A 20,583-nucleotide genomic window follows, 5' to 3' on the forward strand; every position below is an offset into this window, starting at 1 on the left:
TCTGGGCCGCTCACCATTTTGGTGGTGCTTGACGCGAGTGCAGCATTTCATACAGTCCCCCGTAGTATTTTGTTTGTTAGATTGGAAGGTGATATTTCTTACATTTGGTTTGCATCCTATCTGTCTGGATATACACAGTTTGTTCAAGTCAGGAATTTTACATCTCGGCCTACCCCAGTCACTAGTGCTGTTCCCCAAGGCCCTGTTTTGGGCCCACTTTTATTTATCATCTGTCTTCTACCACTTGGCAATATCTTTAATAAATTTGGTGTTCAGTTTCATTGCTATGCTGATGACACCCAGCTATATTTATCTACCAAGCCCAATTCTGCCCTTCCTCCCTTTATCCTTTCTGACTGCCTCTCTGAAATAAAAACTTGGTTCTCTTGTAATTTTCTCAAACTTAATAATGATAAAATGGATGTTCTCCTCATTGGCACTAAATCTATCTCTCACCAAACTTAGTTTTTCCTTGACAATTAATGGTTCTATAGTTTTTCCTTCCCCTCAGGTTAAGAGCTTTGGTGTCATCCGCGACAGCACTCTTATCGTTCAAAGCTCATATTAACAAAATTACCTGGTCTGCATATTTTCATTTTTGCAATATAAATCTTCTCTGTCCATCACTCACACCTAATAATACTGCTATTCTTGTACGTGCTCTGGTAACATCACATATTGATTACTGTAATTCTATATTGGCTTGCCTCCCTCATGTGTTTCTGAATAGGCTTCAGTTGGTCCAGAGTTCTGCTGCTAAAGTTATTACTGGAACCACTTCACAGAACACATTATCTTGATTCTTTGTGAACTGCTGTCTCCCAGTTATAAACCATATTCATTTCAAGATTCTGCTTTTAATATTCAAAGTTCTTCATAGCATGGTACCTTCATATCTTTCAGATCTACTACATATTTATACACCTACTCATACTCTTAGATGTTCTTATTTAAATCTCTTAGCTATGCCCTCTGCTTATTTATCTACCATGGGGTCTAGATCCTTTAAGTTTGTTGCTCCTTGTCTTTGGAACTGCCTTCCTCAAGATATCTGCAGCACTGATTCCCTTCCCATCTCGAAATCCAGACTTAAATCTTGTCTTTTTAAAAATGACCTCCTCCCCTTGATCTTTATCCTTTGATTTATACAGTTTAGTACTTTTATGATCATAAATACATAATGGTTTTTAATTGGATGTTATTTTTCATTGCATTATTTTCTTTTTATTTGTTCTTTTAGTATTTATTTAATTCTTTGTTTTGGTATGTTTCTTTGACTTTTTTGTAAGGTGTCTTGAAAGGTGCCTTTTAAATAAAATGAATTTATTATTATTATTATTTTTATTATTAATCCTGATACTAATATAAGTGCATACCGATCTCCAAAGGGGGACTGCTAAACTAGTCATGTGAAATTTATAACGCATTGTGAGAGGCAACAAGACTTTGAAAACATAGAGTGCATCCTATATGGTTTCACTTAAACCACTGTATGAATGATATGAGGCATAAGTTGGATATGGAAGGAGAAAGGTTCGACTAAGCTGAAGTAAGATGTGTTTAGCAATAAAGCTTGGGTTTCCAGGGAGGAAGAAATACAGGAAATCCGGTTTCCTTCTGTTCAACACAAGCAGGTAGTGACTATAGATAGATAATGATTTTTTGTTTCTGTACTATCCTTGATTCTCTCATATTTATAACCTCACTCCTTTATAGAAAGTTCTTCCTCTTAAATATTTACATTTCAGACTCCTATTTCGTCTTTTCTCTACCAACAAAGATGTCACTACAATACATTTATGGGAAGAAAACCAGTTGTTTGAAGTGGGCTGGCAGTCGTTTTAAGAAGTATCAAAACCATAGCATTAGTTGTTGTTTTGTTCCACTTCAACCTCTACAGAAAACATCACCAGCATTAAAACATTCAGTTCATTCAGCACCACCTAAATTTGCAGCCTCTAAATGACATCACTGTAAGAAGTTAAAGTGCAATATGATTCATGATTGTCTGTCTATGGCTAGGGCAAAAAACAATACAAATTGAAACTGACCAAAAACAAGAAGAATAATGTTTGAGTGAATGACTTAAATGTATAATAATAATAGTAAAATAATAACAATAATAGTAAAAACTCATTATACTTACTGATTAACAGTTTTAATTGTAAAGGGTACAGTTTCCTCTGAAATTGTCTTTTGCATTTACCATCAACAAAAGCCAAGGCCAGTCACGAGGAAAACCAAGAATCGATCAGTGGTAGGAATGTTTTAGTCATGTGAAATTGAATCGAGTGTATTGAAGAGTAAGGAGTTGCAGTGAACTAATATTAGCCCCTGGTCTTGAAAAAAAAAATACAAATACAGTATTGTGTGTGTGTGTGTGTATATATATATATATATATATATACAGTGATCCCTCGCTATATCGCACTTCGCCTTTCGCTGCTTCACTCCATCGCGAATTTTATATGTAAGCATATTTAAATATATATTGCGGATTTTTTGCTGGTTCACGGATTTCTGCGGACAATGGGTCATTTAATTTCTGGTACATGCTTCCTCAGTTGGTTTGCCCAGTTGATTTCATACAAGGGACGCTATTGGCAGATGGCTGAGAAGCTAGATTGCTTACTTTTCTCTCTCTCTTGCGCTGACTTTCTCTGATCCTGACGTATGGGGATTGAGCAGGGGGGCTGTTCGCACACCTAGACGATACGGACGCTCGTCTAAAAATGCTGAAAGATTATCTTCACGTTGCTATCTTTTGTGCAGCTGCTTCCTGAAACGACATGCTGCACGGTGCTTCGCATACTTAAAAGCTCAAAGGGCACGTATTGATTTTTGACTGAAAAACAAACTCTGTCTCTCTCTATCTCTCTCTCTCTCTCTCTCTCTCTCTCTCTCTCTCTCCCTTCTCCTGACGGAGGGGGTGTGAGCTGCCGCCTTCAACAGCTTTGTGCCACGGTGCTTCGCATACTTAAAAGCCAAACAGCCCTATTGATTTGTTTGCTAGAGATTGTTTTCTCTATCTATGTGACATTCTGTGCTCCTGACACGCACTCCTTTGAAGAGGAAGATATGTTTGCATTCTTTTAATTGTGAGACAGAACTGTCATCTCTGTCTTGTCATGGAGCACAGTTTAAACTTTTGAAAAAGAGACAAATGTTTGTTTGCAGTGTTTGAATAACGTTCCTGTCTCTCTACAACCTCCTGTGTTTCTGCGCAAATCTGTGACCCAAGCATGACAATATAAAAATAACCATATAAACATATGATTTCTACTTCGCGGATTTTCTTATTTCGCGGGTGGCTCTGGAACGCAACCCCCGTGATGGAGGAGGGATTACTGTAATACATACACATATATATATATATATGTGTGTGTATATATATATGTGTGTGTATATATATATGTGTGTGTATATATATATATGTGTGTGTATATATATATGTGTGTGTATATATATATGTGTGTGTGTGTATATATATGTGTATGTGTGTGTGTATATATATGTGTATGTGTATATATATATGTGTATATGTATATGTGTATGTATATATGTGTATATGTGTATATGTATGTGTATATGTGTATATGAATGTATATATGTATATGTGTATATGTATGTGTATATGTGTGTATGTGTATATGTATATATGTGTATATGTATATATGTGTATATGTATATATGTGTATATGTATATGTGTATATGTATATATGTGTATATGTGTATATATATATGTATGTATATGTATATATGTGTATATGTGTATATATATATGTATGTATATGTATATATATATGTATGTATATGTATGTATGTGTATATATATATATATATATATATATATATATATATATATATATATATATATATATATATATATGTATGTATGTATGTGTGTATGTATATATATATGTATATATATATATATATATATGTATATATATATATATGTATGTGTATGTATATGTATATATTTATGCATCTCAATTTTCCAAAATACCCTAAGATTTTTGGATAACGTATTGTCATATATACTTTATTACAAGACAAATAGAAACCATGCCACAACTCTTCATTCAGAAAATATTCATACCTCTTCGCTTTTTATTCACATGTTCTTATGTGGTAGCCTTAGATTTTTTTTCCTTCTAATCAAGCAGCAATCTATTCACCCAGAATGATTGCAAATGTATTAAAAACAAAACCCTGAAATGGTCATATTTACACAAGTCTTCAGACCTTTTAGTCAGTGCTTAGTGAAGCCTGAAGTTGTCTTGGGTTTGACACAAAATTTGCACACCTGGATTTAGGGATTTACTGCCATTCTTCTCTGGAGATCCTCCTAAACTCTATCAGGATGGATGGAGACCATCGGTGGACAGCTGTTTTCTGGTCTCTTCAGAGATGTTCAGCAGATTGAAAGGCTGACTTTAGCTAATCCAGTAGAGCAATTGGTTCTTAACCTTTGTGACCTTGGACCCAGTTATATCCATTATTTTTCAGTGATGACCCTTTATTAGCAGTAATTTTAATATAAACTAGCCAACATTTTCCCCAAAATGGCACACATTAACACATGATAGTAAATGTATATTAAGTTTTTAAATACAGCGGACATAATGGATGAAACATGCATGTTTTATACTGAATCAAATTTAGCGTTCATTTGTCTTTTTAATTGGTGAATGTTTTACAAAAAAAATGTTTGCCATGTTATTCTGGAATATTGAGTTTTGCTTGATAAGGTGAAAGATATTTACATAAGGGTGCAAAATAGCCAAATGTGAATTAAGTAAAGGGATCTGAATTCTTTACAAATGCACTGAATGTACTACATTGCCAAATCTGATTACAAACAAGCATATCCATTTGTTTCACTATTTACATTTACATCTGGAGGCTAGGAAGTACAAAGCCAATTCCAATAACTTCATAGCATATGTTCCCAGGTTTACCCTGCCTTTAAGCTGTCTGTGCTCTGAATGGAGGTTTAACAATGCTGCTCTTCATTTTAGTCGGTTACTCTTGCCACAAACTCTCTGTCCTTATACTAATACAGATAATAACTTTGGAAAAATATTAAATGAAGTTTTTTTTCATAATTTTGAATGAACTTTTTGAATTTAAAAAAGAAAAAAAATGTACATTTTAAAAATTATTTGTTTTTATTTTTGAAGGAAAAAGTTGAGAATGGTATTTTTTCTGTAAAACCTATTGAAAACCAGGTATGCAATACTACACAGATTGAAGAAAATCTGAAGAATAAATTTGAAGAACAGACTGAAAATATTTTGGAAAGACAGCAAGCTAGAGGAAATTTGTCTGCTGATGTTGGGACTGTAAGTAAAAAGCTCTGGTATACTTATATATGGGATACAAATGATTATTTTAATAAGTATTTGAAATCAAAGGGTTCTGCATGTATATTTCATAGATATTAATAATATACATTGTGTTGCTTTCTTTCTTCCTGACAATTTGAACATAGTACAGTATACTAGTAGAAAATTTATGATAAAGATAGAAGGCAGATAATGATGTGATCAAAGTCCAAAGGTTAGTGGAGCACACCATTATAATTCAGAGTACAGCAAAGATGTTAGTTTGTAATTGGAGGTAACAAGAGTGAGTGAATACAGTAAAGGGGAGGGCGAACTCCCTATACTTGCAAGAGGTCACATTTTAGGGATTTCTTTGAAATCATCCACAGTGATTTTACTAAGGTGTTAAGGGTACAAAGTTTTAGGATGAGCAGCTCAACATTCATGGAATTATGCGTTGTAATAGGCTCTCTTGTGTCCCTTGCCATAGCGGAGCAAGCCACTCCCGACTGTGAAGCTCATAGCCATCACTCTTTATAAACTGGTTACCTGCACAGAGTACAAGGTTGTTGGCAAGACTTTTGGTGTGAGCAAAACCACCGTTCACACGTGTATATCAGGTGTGTCAGGCCATATGCTCCACACAAATGAGGCAATACATCGTTTTACCTGATGTGGAAGAGGCATGACAGATTTTGAGGCACACAAAATACCTCAGGTTTATGGTGCAGTCAACAGTTCACATATCCCTACTCGTGCACCAAGTGACTGGTATCTGGATTATGTTAACAGGAAAGGCTGGATGTCACTTGTTCTGCAGGCGGTCGTTGATGACTGATTAATGATCAGATACATTTGTGTTGGGCCACCTGGTAGTACTTATAATGCTGCTGTATTCATGTCGTGTGACCTAAATGCAAAAGTGTTTCCATTGCAGTTTTGTGAATTATTCCTTTGTCGAATCAACTGAAAAACCATCTCAAGCGAGTGTATAAACTTTTTTACGAATTTTGAATGTTTTTTTGAAATTCACGCTTCCATTACTGTTTTTTTGTTTCACAATTTCAAAGTGCTCATTAAGGAGTTTAATAGAAATGCGGCTAGTGTCACATCAGAAATGTCCTGTTGAACTATATACAATAGTGTTCTTGAAGTTGCAGGCTCCCCCACCATCTTTGTCGTGCATCGACTCTGCAGGCTGACTGGAGAGAGGAATGCATCAGGTATCTTTGGTGATGAATGCAGATTTCAGTGTGGGAATAAGCGATGGTTATGTACATGTCTGCCCAAATCAGGCAACATGGTGTTTGGTACTATTAGCTTCAGTGCTTATTTGCATTTGTTTTTTGTGGATAGGACATCATCCTGATCCTGTTTGCTGTATGAAATGGGAAATGTGGGTGGGTGTTGACTTGCTGAAGAACACATCTTGTCCATGCAACTCCATGTGCTCGAGAGGTTGTTTGTCAACTCCCCTGACCAGCATGCTTGCTAGATATCTCCTGATCAAGCTTGTGTAGACTGGATTGGATGGTGTGCCTCCCATAACGAGCCACTGGCAGAAGACTGAAACCAATTGTGCCTCTAGGTCAAAAGAGTATGTTCAGACATTCCACACAGTATGATCATTTGCATGGCAGAGTACAGGTCACAGTTCTCTAGTGTAACACCTTCAGGGGTTTGTTTGTATTTATACTGTGTGTATATATGTATATACTGTGTGTGTGTGTGTGTGTGTATATATATAATATATATATAATTTCTATTAATGTGATATTTTTACGTAAGCTATAAACTGTATCAAAACAATGGTTTTAATTTTAGATCTGATCACACTTCTACTCTGTTTCATTGTATTTGCAGTTTATAAAATTTACTTTAGCTGCGCTTTTTTATTAAAATTCATCATCCATGTTTACAAATCTCTATATATAATCTTCATTTGGATCTTGACCTTTGTTTGTCCGTGAATGAATTGGAAGAAGAAGCACTAGATGGCAGTAGAGAGACAGCTAAAACATAGGCATTGCATTAAGAATCTCCTCCAGGCTTATACTACTGAAGACTGTAGTACTCCAGTCACACCTCAAAACACAGACATTCAAACTAAACAAATTGTTGTGCTTTAAATTAACTAATCTTTATATATAATCTTCATTTGGATCTTGATCTTTGTTTGTCCGCGAATTCCACGCATGCGTAGACCACCTTCCAGTTTAGTACGTTGTTGTTACTCACGGATGTCAACAATGTGCCAGAATAACGAAAGGGGTGGTGGACAGTGTTACGCTGGTTAGCTAATGAGGCCTGGTTAGAGAATGAGATTGCCGAAGATAAAAGGTACGTGCCTACGTAACATATGAATGAAAGAAAGACAGTGGGTAAAATAAATGACAATGTAACAGCACGTTCCGGAAATTATTACTATTACGTTGTAGCCGGCGAGTGTTGCGCGTCTCACAGTTGTACCCTGGCTTGCTCACATGTCAATGAAGTGATCCCTATTTATGCTTTAAAGAGCCTGGATACCTATGTGTCCCCCTTTTATAACCATTGCTCCATGTATATTGCCTTACTCTTTGGATTGCCACAAAGCAACCTGTGAGATTGGAGAAAGGTTGAGAAGAGATCATGAGAGGAAACGACAGCGTTGTGAAAACGAGACGGACTGTGAACGGAGAGAAGCAGAAATGCTCCTACACCACCACATAATTACTATTTGGACAGTGATTCCAAGTAGGCCATTCCTATCGAATCAATGTCCAAGGGTTTTGTTTTGTAATTTAGTTTTCCTTATAAAAAATCATAATGCTGTGCGACAAAGGGCCCAGTTCACAACTGGCAGCCGCGTTTAAACAGTGAGCCCTTCACAGACAACTTTAACACGCACAACGTAGTTGGGCGCACATGGCTAGTAAAAATATTTTTGGATTATTTTTTTTCTTTTTAAATTGGACAATTACTTTGTACATACCATAAGACATTACTAGGATGTATCCTACGGAACTCTTGTTCAACATCTAATTTTTTTTGGCTCAGTTGTTATTTTGTGCTTTATATTTGTAATTAATTTAGACCACTTTCCAGAGTTCTGTTGTCACTTTTTCATTAAGCACTTTTTTTGTGTTGATCAGAAAAGCCAAATGAGATCTACTGTAATTTGTTTTATAACAAAAAATATGAAGATGTCCAAATTGTTGAATACACTGTGTAACAGTTGTTGATTTAAGTTGCATCTTGCTGTTTTAACAATTATAAACAATAATGGTGTGTTTTTGTAGCTGGGTTGATTTTTCTACATATTGGCACGTTGGTAGGGTGGTGGAGCACAGAGCATTATGTTGTTCAATGTTTTAGTCATCATAAAAGAAAGTTATGCAGGTTTATAAAATGTTGGTCAGTGAACATTTATCCAGCAAATATTTCAATAACTACCATCCAAATGTTGAACCAAAGATTTAGCAGGATACATTGGCTCTCTGACTGTTCTGCTTGGCAACAGAAGAAAAGATAATGACTCTCATCACTCTGCCACAAAACAATACAAAATGAACTTGTTTTCTTGAAAGATAAGCCTAAAAATCAATGACCTGGAAGGTCTATGGAAAAGGGGGAATAAGGTAATTTTACCTAAGAATCTGAATTATCCTATCGGCTACCTCCATCACCACCTGAATCTAGTTTCTTGACTTTGTATTAAGTTGCAATATTCTTTTGTACACATATTACATCTCTCTCTATTATTAAAAAAAAAAAAAAATCCTGCAGAGAAACAGTAGGGCGTCGAGATGTGATCTTAATAATAATAATAATAATTCATTACAGATCCACAAGACTAAAGAGATTGGCCACGGAACGTCTCGTGGGGACCTTAAACATGAGACTTTGTGGCAAGAGATTGACCCAGGACTGTCTCGCGATGATGTAGAACATGAGATTCTTGCAAGACACGCCCTACTTACAACCAAATAACACTCAGTTGTGTTTTGGCTTTGATCACACACAGATCCAGGGCTTTCAGCGCATATAAAGTGTATAAGAACAATACGTTATAGATGAAACGTAGACGACTAAGTGAAGAAGAAAGCAGTGCGGAGAAAAGAGACTCAAAAGCGTTGGAGAGACAAAAAAGAAAAAGAATAATCTAGGTGCAAATTCAGAAAATAAGGAAAGTAATTACCAGCCCGGAACAAGTGGAATTGATAAAAAAGCACATCCAATCCGGACATTGGTGCTATACACATGCAGAGCAGGTTAGAGATTATGAAAGCAATGGAATTTGAAAGGCTCAAAAAAAAAAAAAAAAAAAACCTTGCCACGATACACGTGTGGAGAAAGTTAAAGAATATGAAAGTAGTAAAATTAGAAAGTATAAAAAAAAGAAAGATCGCAGTAGCGAAAACAAATGGAAATTATTACTCGAAAAAGGGAAAATAATCACCACGGACCAGGTGTCATTGAAACAAAAGCAGGATAAAGTGAGGTAAGAAATAAAAGATAGAGTAGAAAACAAAGTAAAACGTCATAAAGAGGTTAAAAAAACAAGGGGGCCAAACACATGCAGAGCAGGTTAGAGATAATGAAAACTGGAATTCAGAAGCCTCAAAAAAAAAAAAAAAAAAACATAGGCACGAAACACATGCAGAGCAAGATACAGAATATGAAAGCAGAAAAAAACGACAGTGTCAAAACAAAGAAACATCGCATTAGCGCAAAGAAAGAGAAATTATTACTCGGAGAAATAACGAAAAGGCGAATAGAGATCGAATATATGGACATAGGTGATATGTCAGAAGTATGTAAATATTGTAAGGCTTTGAAGTTTAAGTCAAGAGAATTTCAAAAACGGAGTTTACCTCACATTCATTTATTGGTTACTTTGCAAAAAAAATTAACTGCTGTTGATGTAGATCGTTTTGTCTGTGCTGAAATTCCAAACAGAGAAACCTATGCAGAATTATGGTACAAAGTCATTAAACACATGTCTCACTGGCCTCATTAAAAAGATTCAGCACATTGGGACTCGAAAGATTCCAAATATTGTTTTTACAGAAGTTCAGAAATAAAAGTGAAACTAATGAAATAGCAACAGTTCAAAGAAAAAAAAATCTTAAAAGTGTGTATCCGAAAAAACAAAAACGGGGGTTGGCGAGTGAAGCAAGCAGGGGGCAAAGCCCCCTAGTCTTTTAGAAAAAAAATCTACAATCTGTTCGGCCATCATTGCTCAATAGTTTCTTTTATACTCCTTGAACAGAGAGTTTTCAAAGCAGAAAAATCCTCAGGTTGCAGTTCTTACAAAGGAGGACCTTTAACACAATAACACAAGAAGTAGAAAAACATTACTTCACAGACTACCTCTGAATCACATTTTTATTGCCCAAAAAAAGACAAGTATGCACATTTTCACTTGTTCTCTCCTCATCACTCGAATTTTGTAATAATTAACATGCATTGATTGGGCTCTCATTTTCTCTTCCTTATGTTTTTCTGCAGTTTGTTGTTTTGGGAAAGGTGTATGCCATATCAGGTTAAGTACACTAATACAAGACTACTGCAGTTTTCAACAGTCACAAAAATGGGTGCCACCTTAAACTTTGAGCAGGATCTAAAATATAACAATGCTGCCAACAGATTTGCCACTCATGCCTCTTAATAAAGCATTAATGACAATCATTGCAGACATACAAGTCAAAAAATACATTCTGCAAGATACAGAATAAGATTTGTTATTGTTCAACTTTGTTTTAGCAACAGTTTGTCTGTAGTACATGCATTATATAACACTTAGTGCAACAATTTGTTAAAAGACTTAGTTATTGAGTCCACAGTCATGTTGATTCAACTTCAAGGAATGTACTTAGACATGTCATATTTTCACATTGTTGTCAGAATGGCTAATAATGCACTTTTCAAGTTACATGTAGTCAGAAAAATTACAGCTTGTGCCATATTCTATCAAAGTGATGTTGAAGCAAGTAACTTATCCATAGCTGCACTTTTTTTTAATAAATTGAGACTTTTTGTTTAGTTTATTAGGACCCCTCTATGATAAATTTTCATTACTTTATTATGGTTACATCTAAATAAAGCTGATTAACTTTTCACTCATCCATCTCTCCAGAAATCTAATTACATACAGTATATGAAAAAGTAAGTACACTACATGGAAATGTTTGACTTTATCAACATATTTGAACAGGCAAACATTAGGTCATCATGCAAGTATTGCCTCCAAGTAAAGGTGTAACATACTTGAACAAATGACACATAAAATTGACATGGTGTATCCACTCTCTTAATCTAAATTAACACAATTGCAAAGTAAATTAAGTAAGCCCCTACATTTATCACCATTTCAATCCCGTAAAGAAGTTAGAATCAGGTGTTTTTTGTGTGAATGTGCGCATATATATATATATATATATATTATATAATATAATATCCTCTTTAATAAAATCCCTGTGTGCGTCCAGGTGTCCGTGTGTGTGTCTTCTGGTGAAGTGTGCATGCGCGGTGCACTGTGCGGCGCGTGATATTACTGTCAGAGAAAGTTACAGGTGTCTTACAGAAATACAAACCAGTATTACTGAGAGAGGAAATTAAAGGTACACAATACAGTGACTCATATTACAGCCACATACAAGCCAGTATTACTGTCAGAGAAAATTAAAGACATATTACCGACGCGCACACCTGTATTTTTATATATATATATATATAATATATATATATATATATATATATATATATATATAAATATATATATATATAAAAAGAGAGATATAGATAGATACTTTATTAATCCCAAGGGGAAATTCACCTAAAGAACACTATTAAATTAAAGAGTGATAACAATATATTTATGTATTTATAAAATATTTGCCCACTGTCTTTGATACATGTAACTTTGTAATAGTATTGTGCCTAAAGCTTTTTTTAATGCCTTTTTTTTTTTCTCCCATAGGCAGTTGTAAAAATGTCCCTTAAAAAGGATGCAAAGTTTAATGTAACAGTAGGCCAAGACAAACAGATTGAGTTACAGCTGGATGAGAAGATGATTACTAAGGGGTAAGGAAAAGAATATTATTAATTTGTACAACTAAATAGTAAAAAAACACAGCAAACTGATTTGTGATGTCATGAACAGATCACACTGCCAGCAAGCTACTCGTCAATAGTAACATATTTCTAGAGTAGTGTATTGTTAGGTAACTGTGGATATATCTATAATTTTGTACTCACACCAATGCTAATACAATAATACCCCAGTTAACGGCGTAGATGCATTACTGGATTTTACATTGCTATGAGAGATTTCATTATGAGAAATAGATTTAAAATGGCAGGAATATGGATATGTATGTTATCAGTCAAAGGGATTTTGACAAGGCTTATACTGTGTGCTGTCGCCCTACAATGGTGATGATTTTCATGGCCTCAGGTGGCTTTTTTTTCATGAAGCTGCACCACCAGGTGGCCACCAGCTCCTCATTACACTTCAGTTGGGCTCAGGGGAATAAAAGCTGCCTCTTTTTCCCCATCTCTAAAGGGTAATCAAAGCCAGAATCTTTAAGATCAATATTACTCAGAGGGATGTCTATGCTTGATTGTTCAGTTGATACTAGCTCAGGCGCCTTGTGATTCTACATTGGATCAAACAGATTTGACAAGATATACATGTATGTTTAAAGACGTCTGTTTAGAACAGTGAGGTGAGGGAACAGGAAAAGCTGTGGCTAATGCTGTGTTTACTTGACAGCAGGATAAGCAAGAGAGATAGAGAACCTGTTCTTTCTTTGGTTCAAGCTAGAGATATATATATAACGGATATTAAAACAATTTGAGTAGCAGTGTTGATGGACATTTGAGCAGATAAAAGGCATACTTATGTGGACATTTAATTTTTTTTTTTTTTTTTTTTGAAAAAAGGTTCAGTCTTAAAAGTATATACATATGCATTACACTTGTATATGCTGAAACCATCAAAATTTTTAATTGGTGGTATGGATTTTTGTTCATGCTGCACACTATTGGAACCACCTGTCTAAATCCTAAGACAGGGCTGCCTAAATTGTACAGAGTTTCTTTAACTCCATATTCATTATGTTTCCAGGCTGTTTTCATGAAAAAGGGTTTGACTTCTGTCTACTTTAATATTTACTATCCTGTCCTTTTCAGAAATGTTGTAAAAAAACAGGAGGCAGAGGATATTAAAAAGTCCCCCGTAAAACAAACTCCTTTAGAACCATATCAACCCAACACCTGTTATGGTAAGTCGTGTCTTTGGTACCTGATTTGTAACATTCATTTTTCATTCTGTGTGTGTGTGCGCATAGTTTTTTTTAAATCTCAACCATTTGCTTAAATTTTTATTTCACGAGTCAACTCACCCCCTCCCAAATACTGTCCCCACCCAAACCCTCCTCTTACCTCCCAATCCAGATGTTTTCTTGGCAAAATGATTGTGAATAGTTTCTACTATCTTTTTAAAATTTTGGATTTGTTTTAAAATTGCAGGATTAGAGTTCATGGTTCCTGCTACTGGCTACTTTTGCAAGTTGTGCAATCTCTTCTATTGTACAGAGCAGTCAAAGCTTGCACACTGTAAAACCCAGCCCCACTATCAAAAGCTAAAGGTAAAGTATGCTTGTTGTAAACATTATACAGCAGTAGATTTGAGTAGGTTACTTTTGTGCTTGCTACTGTATTATAATCTTTGCACCATTAAATACCTTATAATGGTGCATCCTGTACCTTTATAATGGTTCATACTGTTTGAGGCATCATGCAAAATAAAGGTTGTGGTTTATTTGAATGAATGCATTCTATGAATCTACTATATTAAAGCATTTTTTTTTCATTAACTGATTTAATAATTCAGTAAACATTATATCCTGGGATATATTTTGTTTCAGAAAAGTAATTGTTTATGTTCACAAAAAGGTCTACCAGAGTCATTTTTGTGTGCTTACAGGTATCTAATTCTGACAGCTGTCGTCTAGGTCTTCATTAGCTTCATTGAATGCCGTTTGTTCTCTTTTGTATTCTCCCAGAACAAGATTGACAAGGAAAGCAGCTGTCCTACTGCAGAAAATTGAACAAGAAATTTGTGAAAAATTATGGCATTGTCTTGGCTATATTTTCATTTTTTCTTTGAAAATATATTGTATGATCCAAATCTTTTCATAAAATAGTTTAACTGCCTTCAGAATTTTCATAGTGTTAACAAAGAAAATGTAAATCAGTCTCATTTCTTTATATGTGTGAATTTAAAATTCTATATTGTCATCATTTCGAAGTATTAAATATACATAATAACAAAGTACTTGGGCAAGTTATTTATTGATTTTGACTTTAACCTACATATAGTATTATTTTAGTGCTGTTGATGAATGTTACATTTGTCTTTTTATTTTATACGTATTTCACAATTAAAACCGGTAAGTTATTTTCAAAATAGTGGTTGAGTTATTTAATAAAATAAATATGAACATGTGCCAAGATTAAGAATTCATACCAAGCATACAGAGTAGCAGGTTTTTCTGCAAAGAAATTCCTCAAGCAACATTGGTTAACTTGTTTGTTCATATTTGTCATAAGTGGTTTCAGTTTACACAGACTAGTCTTTATGGCCACATTACATTCATATTAGTGGGAACAAATGCTATGGAAACTCTTGGTGTGAGAAATCCCACCATGGTGCAGATGTGTAGATAGATAGATGGATAGATACTTTATTAATCCCAAGGGGAAATTCACATACTCCAGCAGCAGCATACTGATACAAAAAAAATATTAAATTAAAGATTGATAATAATGCAGGTGAAAATAGACAATAACTTTGTATAATGTTAACGTTTACCCCCCCCGGGTGGAATTGAAGAGTCGCATAGTTTGGGGGAGGAACGATGATCTCAGTCTGTCAGTGGAGCAGGACAGTGACAGCAGTCTGTCGCTGAAGCTGCTCTTCTGTCTGGAGATGACACTGTTTAGTGGATGCAGTGGATTCTCCATAATTGACAGGAGCCTGCTGAGCGCCTGTCGCTCTGCCACAGAGGCATCTAAACATGGTGTTTTTATGGGTTTTTTTTTGGTTTTTTTTTTTTTAGTTTTTTATAGTAATTTCGAAAACCAGAATATTACAGTAGCATTGTACTTATTCAATATTGTATACATATATACCATATACATATAATAATAACATACCAGATACAACTATTTGCAGTCAGGCACAGACTTATGGTACAGCTCCATTTGAGACAAGCCATTTGACCGTATGTCAGTCACAAAGTGTATAGTTCATTGCAGTTGAGGCTCTGTTGGTCTGGTGTGGGTCACCAGTACACATGTGTTAATTGCTGGTACAGAGTGGCAAAAAACAATCTTCAAGTCTAGCCGGTCACATGCCTTGTCCATGTTAGGGAAGGCAGTGCAGGCCAAATGCAAAAGAATTAGCCACATAAACCAGCACCAATCAAAACAAACCTTAAAAGACAATCCAAGAGTAAGAAAACCTGTCAGACCCTGTGAAGTAATAACAAAAGATTTTACTGTTTACACAGTGTTTCTATCTTGATGGAGGAAAGAAGTGTGAATCATCTCCACAGACTGGAAACAAAAAAAGACATGCCAACACACATACACACACACACACATATATATATATATATATATATATATATATATATATACATACATACATACAGTGCATCTAGAAAGTATTCACAGCGCATCACTTTTTCCACATTTTGTTGTTACAGCCTTGTTCCAAAATGGATTAAATTCAATTTTTTCCCTCAGAATTCTACACACAACACCCCATAATGACAACGTGAAAAAAGTTTACTTGAGGTTGAGGTTTTTGCAAATTTATTAAAATATAAAAAAATTGAGGGAGCACATGTACATAAGTATTCACAGCCTTTGACGTGAAGCTCAAAATTGAGCTCAGGTGCATCCTGTTTCACCTGATCATCCTTGAGATGTTTCTGCAGCTTAATTGGAGTCCACCTGTGATAAATTCAGTTGACTGGACATGATTTGGAAAGGCACACACCTGTCTATATAAGGTCCCACAGTTGACAGTTCATGTCCGAGCACAAACCAAGCATGAAGTCAAAGGAATTGTCTGTAGACCTCCGAGACAGGATTGTCTCGAGGCACATATCTGGGGAAGGTTACAGAAAAATTTCTGCTGCTTTGAAGGTCCCAATGAGCACAGTGGCCTCCATCATCCATAAGTGGAAGAAGTTCGAAACCACCAGGACTCTTCCTAGAGCTGGCCGGCCATCTAAACTGAGCGATCGGGGGAAAAGGGCCTTAGTCAGGGAGGTGACCAAGAACCCGATGGTCACTCTGTCAGAGATCCAGAGGTCCTCTGTGGAGAGAGGAGAACCTTCCAGAAGGACAACCATCTCTGCAGCAATCCACCAATCAGGCCTGTATGGTAGAGTGGCCAGACAGAACCACTCCTTAGTAAAAGGCACATGGCAGCCCGCCTGGAGTTTGCCAAAAGGCACGTGAAGGACTCTCAGACCATGAGAGAGAAAATTCTCTGGTCTGATGAGACAAAGATTGAACTCTTTGGTGTGAATGCCAGGCGTCATGTTTGGAGGAAACCTGGCACTATCCCTACAGTGAAGCGTGGTGGTGGCAGCATCATACTGTGGGGATGTTTTTCAGCGGCAGGGACTGAGAGACTAGTCAGGATAAAGGGAAAGATGACTGCAGCAATGTACAGAGACATCCTGGATGAAAACCTGCTCCAGAGCGCTCTTGACCTCAGACTGGGGCGACGGTTCATCTTTCAGCAGGACAACGACCCTAAGCACACAGCCAAGATATCAAAGGAGTGGCTTCAGGACAACTCTGTGAATGTCCTTGAGTGGCCCAGCCAGAGCCCAGACTTGAATCCAATTGAACATCTCTGGAGAGATCTTAAAATGGCTGTGCACTGACGCTCCCCATCCAACCTGATGGAGCTTGAGAGGTGCTGCAAAGAGGAATGGGCGGAACTGGCCAAGGATAGGTGTGCCAAGCTTGTGGCATCATATTCAAAAAGACTTGAGGCTGTAATTGCTGCAAAAGGGGCATCGACAAAGTATTGAGCAAAGGCTGTGAATACTTATGGACATGTGATTTCTCAGTTTTTTTATTTTTAATAAATTTGCAAAAACCTCGCGTAAACTTTTTTCACGTTGTCATTATGGGGTGTTGTGTACAGAATTCTGAGGGGAAAAAATGAATTTAATCCATCTTGGAATAAGGCTGTAACATAACAAAATGTGGAAAAAGTGATGCGCTGTGAATACTTTCCGGATGCACTGTAAATACTACTACTTCAACCAGTGACCTTGTAAGAATCTCCAAGTTTCCATTAGTTTGTGGCATGTTCCACTCAAGGAAATAAAAAGCTGCATATTTTCTATTCAAATGTTAAAGATTACTTTTAAGTGTAACCTACTGGCATCACTGGGAAGATCTGACTACGCAGCCTGATTCATTTTATTCCCAGCAATAAGCCTCTTATTAGACAACAAACTGTTACCACCGGGATAGTAAGAAGGTGGAGTTTGATGGCTGGAAATGGTTTTGAATGACTGACTGACTTGATCACATGTTAATTTAAAAAGCTGAAGTTTGGCAGGATGGTTATCTAGGACAGGCAGCTATCCACTATTAAAAGACATGTTGAGATATCAATATTTAGAGGTAAAAACATCACAACAATAGAAATGCTGAGTACCCTAAAATTTCAAAAATGCTTTGATTGAAACTTGGTGATATCATTTGGGATATTATTATGCTAACGTACATGTTCTGCACTGAGAGGGGTGTTATGCAAACAAAGGACTCAGCAGAAAGGATTGAAAGGCCACACGAACAGTAGTATTAAGAGGCAGCATGTCCTTGTATCTCCCAGCACAAAAATACCTAGTTAAATGGTTTGTAGGAAGGATCAGCTAGCTTCTAGTACATCTAGTAAAATAGTTTACAGGAGGGTGAACCTTCTTTCATTACGATGGACCGCACACGGTGTCATACACCATATTCCTTTGGAGCCTTAGAAGCCATACCGTGGCCATTAAGCCAGAGCAAAGAAAGGCTAAGCGATGGAGATTCAAGCCTTTTCCTTCATCGATTCTCATGGGGAATGTCAACTCTTTGCTTGATAAGTGTGAGGAGCTGGAGGCATTTGTAAAGAACCACCGGATGTTTTGTGAGTGCAGTCTAATGTGTTTGACAGAGGCTTGGCTGAGGAACAACAATCCCGACTCCTGTGTGGATCAATTCGGCTTCACTGCAGTATGAGCAGACAGACACAAAAATGAGTAGAAAGGAAAGAGGTGTGGGACTGGCAGTACAGTATTTATAAACAATGGATGGTGTAACCCCAAACACATAACTGTGAAGGAGTTAGCTGTCAGTCTGAGACCTTATGTACCAAGGGAATTTTCTCACATTGTCACCATTGTTGTTTATATTTCTTCACAAGTGGCATGTGACGTCACACACAAGACTGTTGTGAGATTGCAGACCCAAGGATTTCAGTTGTGTCAACATTTCCTCAAACTTGACTGGATTAACACAGTATGTTGACTGTCCAACAGGGGAAAATAAAACACTGGACTTGTGTCAGGCCACCATTAAGGAGGTTTACAGTGCTTCTGTATTACCATCACTTGGTAAATCAGATCATAATCTGACATACCTGTGGTTTGTATACAAACCGTGTGTAATTAGGCAGCCTGTAACTATCCTGTCATTCAGGAAGTGGACACCTGAGGTCAAAGATTATCTTAGGGAATGCTTTGAGTGTACAGATTGGAATATATACTGCTGGAGTTGCAGAAGAATGGTACAGACATGGACATTGACAGGGTGGCTGTTTGTACTTCGGACTACATACATTTCTGCAGGAATATTGTACCAGCAAAAAATGTTTGGTGCATTCCAAACAATAAACCATGGATTACCAGTAACATCAATAAACTTCTCAACCAAACCAAAAAAATGGCTTTCAAGGCTGGTGATTGAGAAACTTAACCTGGTACAGCAAAACCTGAAGAAGAGATTAAAGCAGGCAAAGATGGACTATAAAGGAAAAATGGAGGCGAGACTACAACACAATAACATCAAATGGGTGTGGACTGGAATGAAGGCCATTACTGGCTATAAAGAGACGAGGAGCCAGGCAACAGCAGGTGGTGAGGACAAGGCCAATGAGTTTAATCTATTTTACAGCAGGTTTGACGTAGTGTCCAGAACAGAATGGGCCACCTGTTCCCTCTCCCACCATGGCAGATTTTGCTTCTCAGCATTGCTGCAGCCCTGACATCCTTTCTGCTACATCGGGTCCCACTCCCCTGCTGTTCACAACAGATGAGGTGAGGATGCACCTGAAGAGGCTACACCCTTGAAAGGCAGCTGGTCCGGATGGCATGTGTCCCAGACTACTGAAGGAGTGTTTAGATCAACTTGCTGAGCCTCTGCAGACATTGTTCAACCTAAGTCTTCAAGGTGGAAAGGTCCCAGCTCTGTGGAAAATATCATGCCTTGTGCCAGTAGCCCTCACTCATGAAGACAGTTGAGCAGCTGCTTCTGTGTCGCCACACACCACGAGTCCAGCTTGCACTGGATCCCGTTCAGTTTGCATACCAGGAGCACATTGGTGTTGAGGATGCAGTCCTCTACGTTCTACACCAGACTCACTCCTTTTTGGATGAACCAAGGGGTTATGTGAGGATTATATTTTATGACTTTTTTGAGTGCATTCAACACTGTCCAACCACTGTTCTTAAAGATAAACTGGAGAGGAAGGTTGTGGATTTCACCTTCACCTCCTGGGTTCATAACTACCTGACTGGATGACTGCAGTTTGCTAAACTGGGGAACTGTGTCTTCGGAATGGTGGTGAGCAACACTGGGACCTCACAAGGAACTGTTCTGGCCCCATTCCTGTTCACATTATACACAGTACTGTAGACTTAAAGTCGAACTTTTGCCACGTTCTGAAGTACTCTGATGATACAGCTATTGTGGTGTGAAAAAGGAGTAGGCAGCAAGGGGAAAATAGGGATCTGATTGGAGCTTTCAGTGATTGGAACAGTTAAGAACTGCCTGGTTCTGAACACAACATTTTTCAGGAGATGTTTCCGGGGAAGCTGATCTCCCTGCGCAGCGATGTCTAGTGGCCTTCACGTTTGCCTGATCTTGCTCCGTGCAATTTCTTCTTGTGGGGATATCTCAACT

At 37.0% G+C, this 20,583-nt stretch overlaps 1 protein-coding gene across 4 annotated transcripts in view; it reads left to right on the forward strand.

Moving 5' to 3' along the window:
* Nucleotides 1–14,656, forward strand: part of LOC114660138 (matrin-3-like) — a 98,230-nt gene extending 83,574 nt beyond the window's left edge. For all 4 annotated transcript variants that reach the window (XM_051933823.1, XM_051933826.1, XM_051933824.1 and 1 more), the window contains 5 exons: nucleotides 5,188–5,349; nucleotides 12,296–12,399; nucleotides 13,510–13,601; nucleotides 13,849–13,967; nucleotides 14,385–14,656. In XM_051933823.1, the coding sequence (XP_051789783.1) occupies nucleotides 5,188–5,349; nucleotides 12,296–12,399; nucleotides 13,510–13,601; nucleotides 13,849–13,967; nucleotides 14,385–14,429 (522 nt within the window). In that variant the 3' untranslated portion in view covers nucleotides 14,430–14,656. The remainder of the gene's footprint in view (nucleotides 1–5,187; nucleotides 5,350–12,295; nucleotides 12,400–13,509; nucleotides 13,602–13,848; nucleotides 13,968–14,384) is intronic.
* Nucleotides 14,657–20,583: the final 5,927 nt, after the last annotated feature.

This window comes from Erpetoichthys calabaricus, chromosome 11 (genome assembly GCF_900747795.2).
Source record: "Erpetoichthys calabaricus chromosome 11, fErpCal1.3, whole genome shotgun sequence".
Lineage (NCBI taxonomy): Eukaryota > Metazoa > Chordata > Cladistia > Polypteriformes > Polypteridae > Erpetoichthys > Erpetoichthys calabaricus.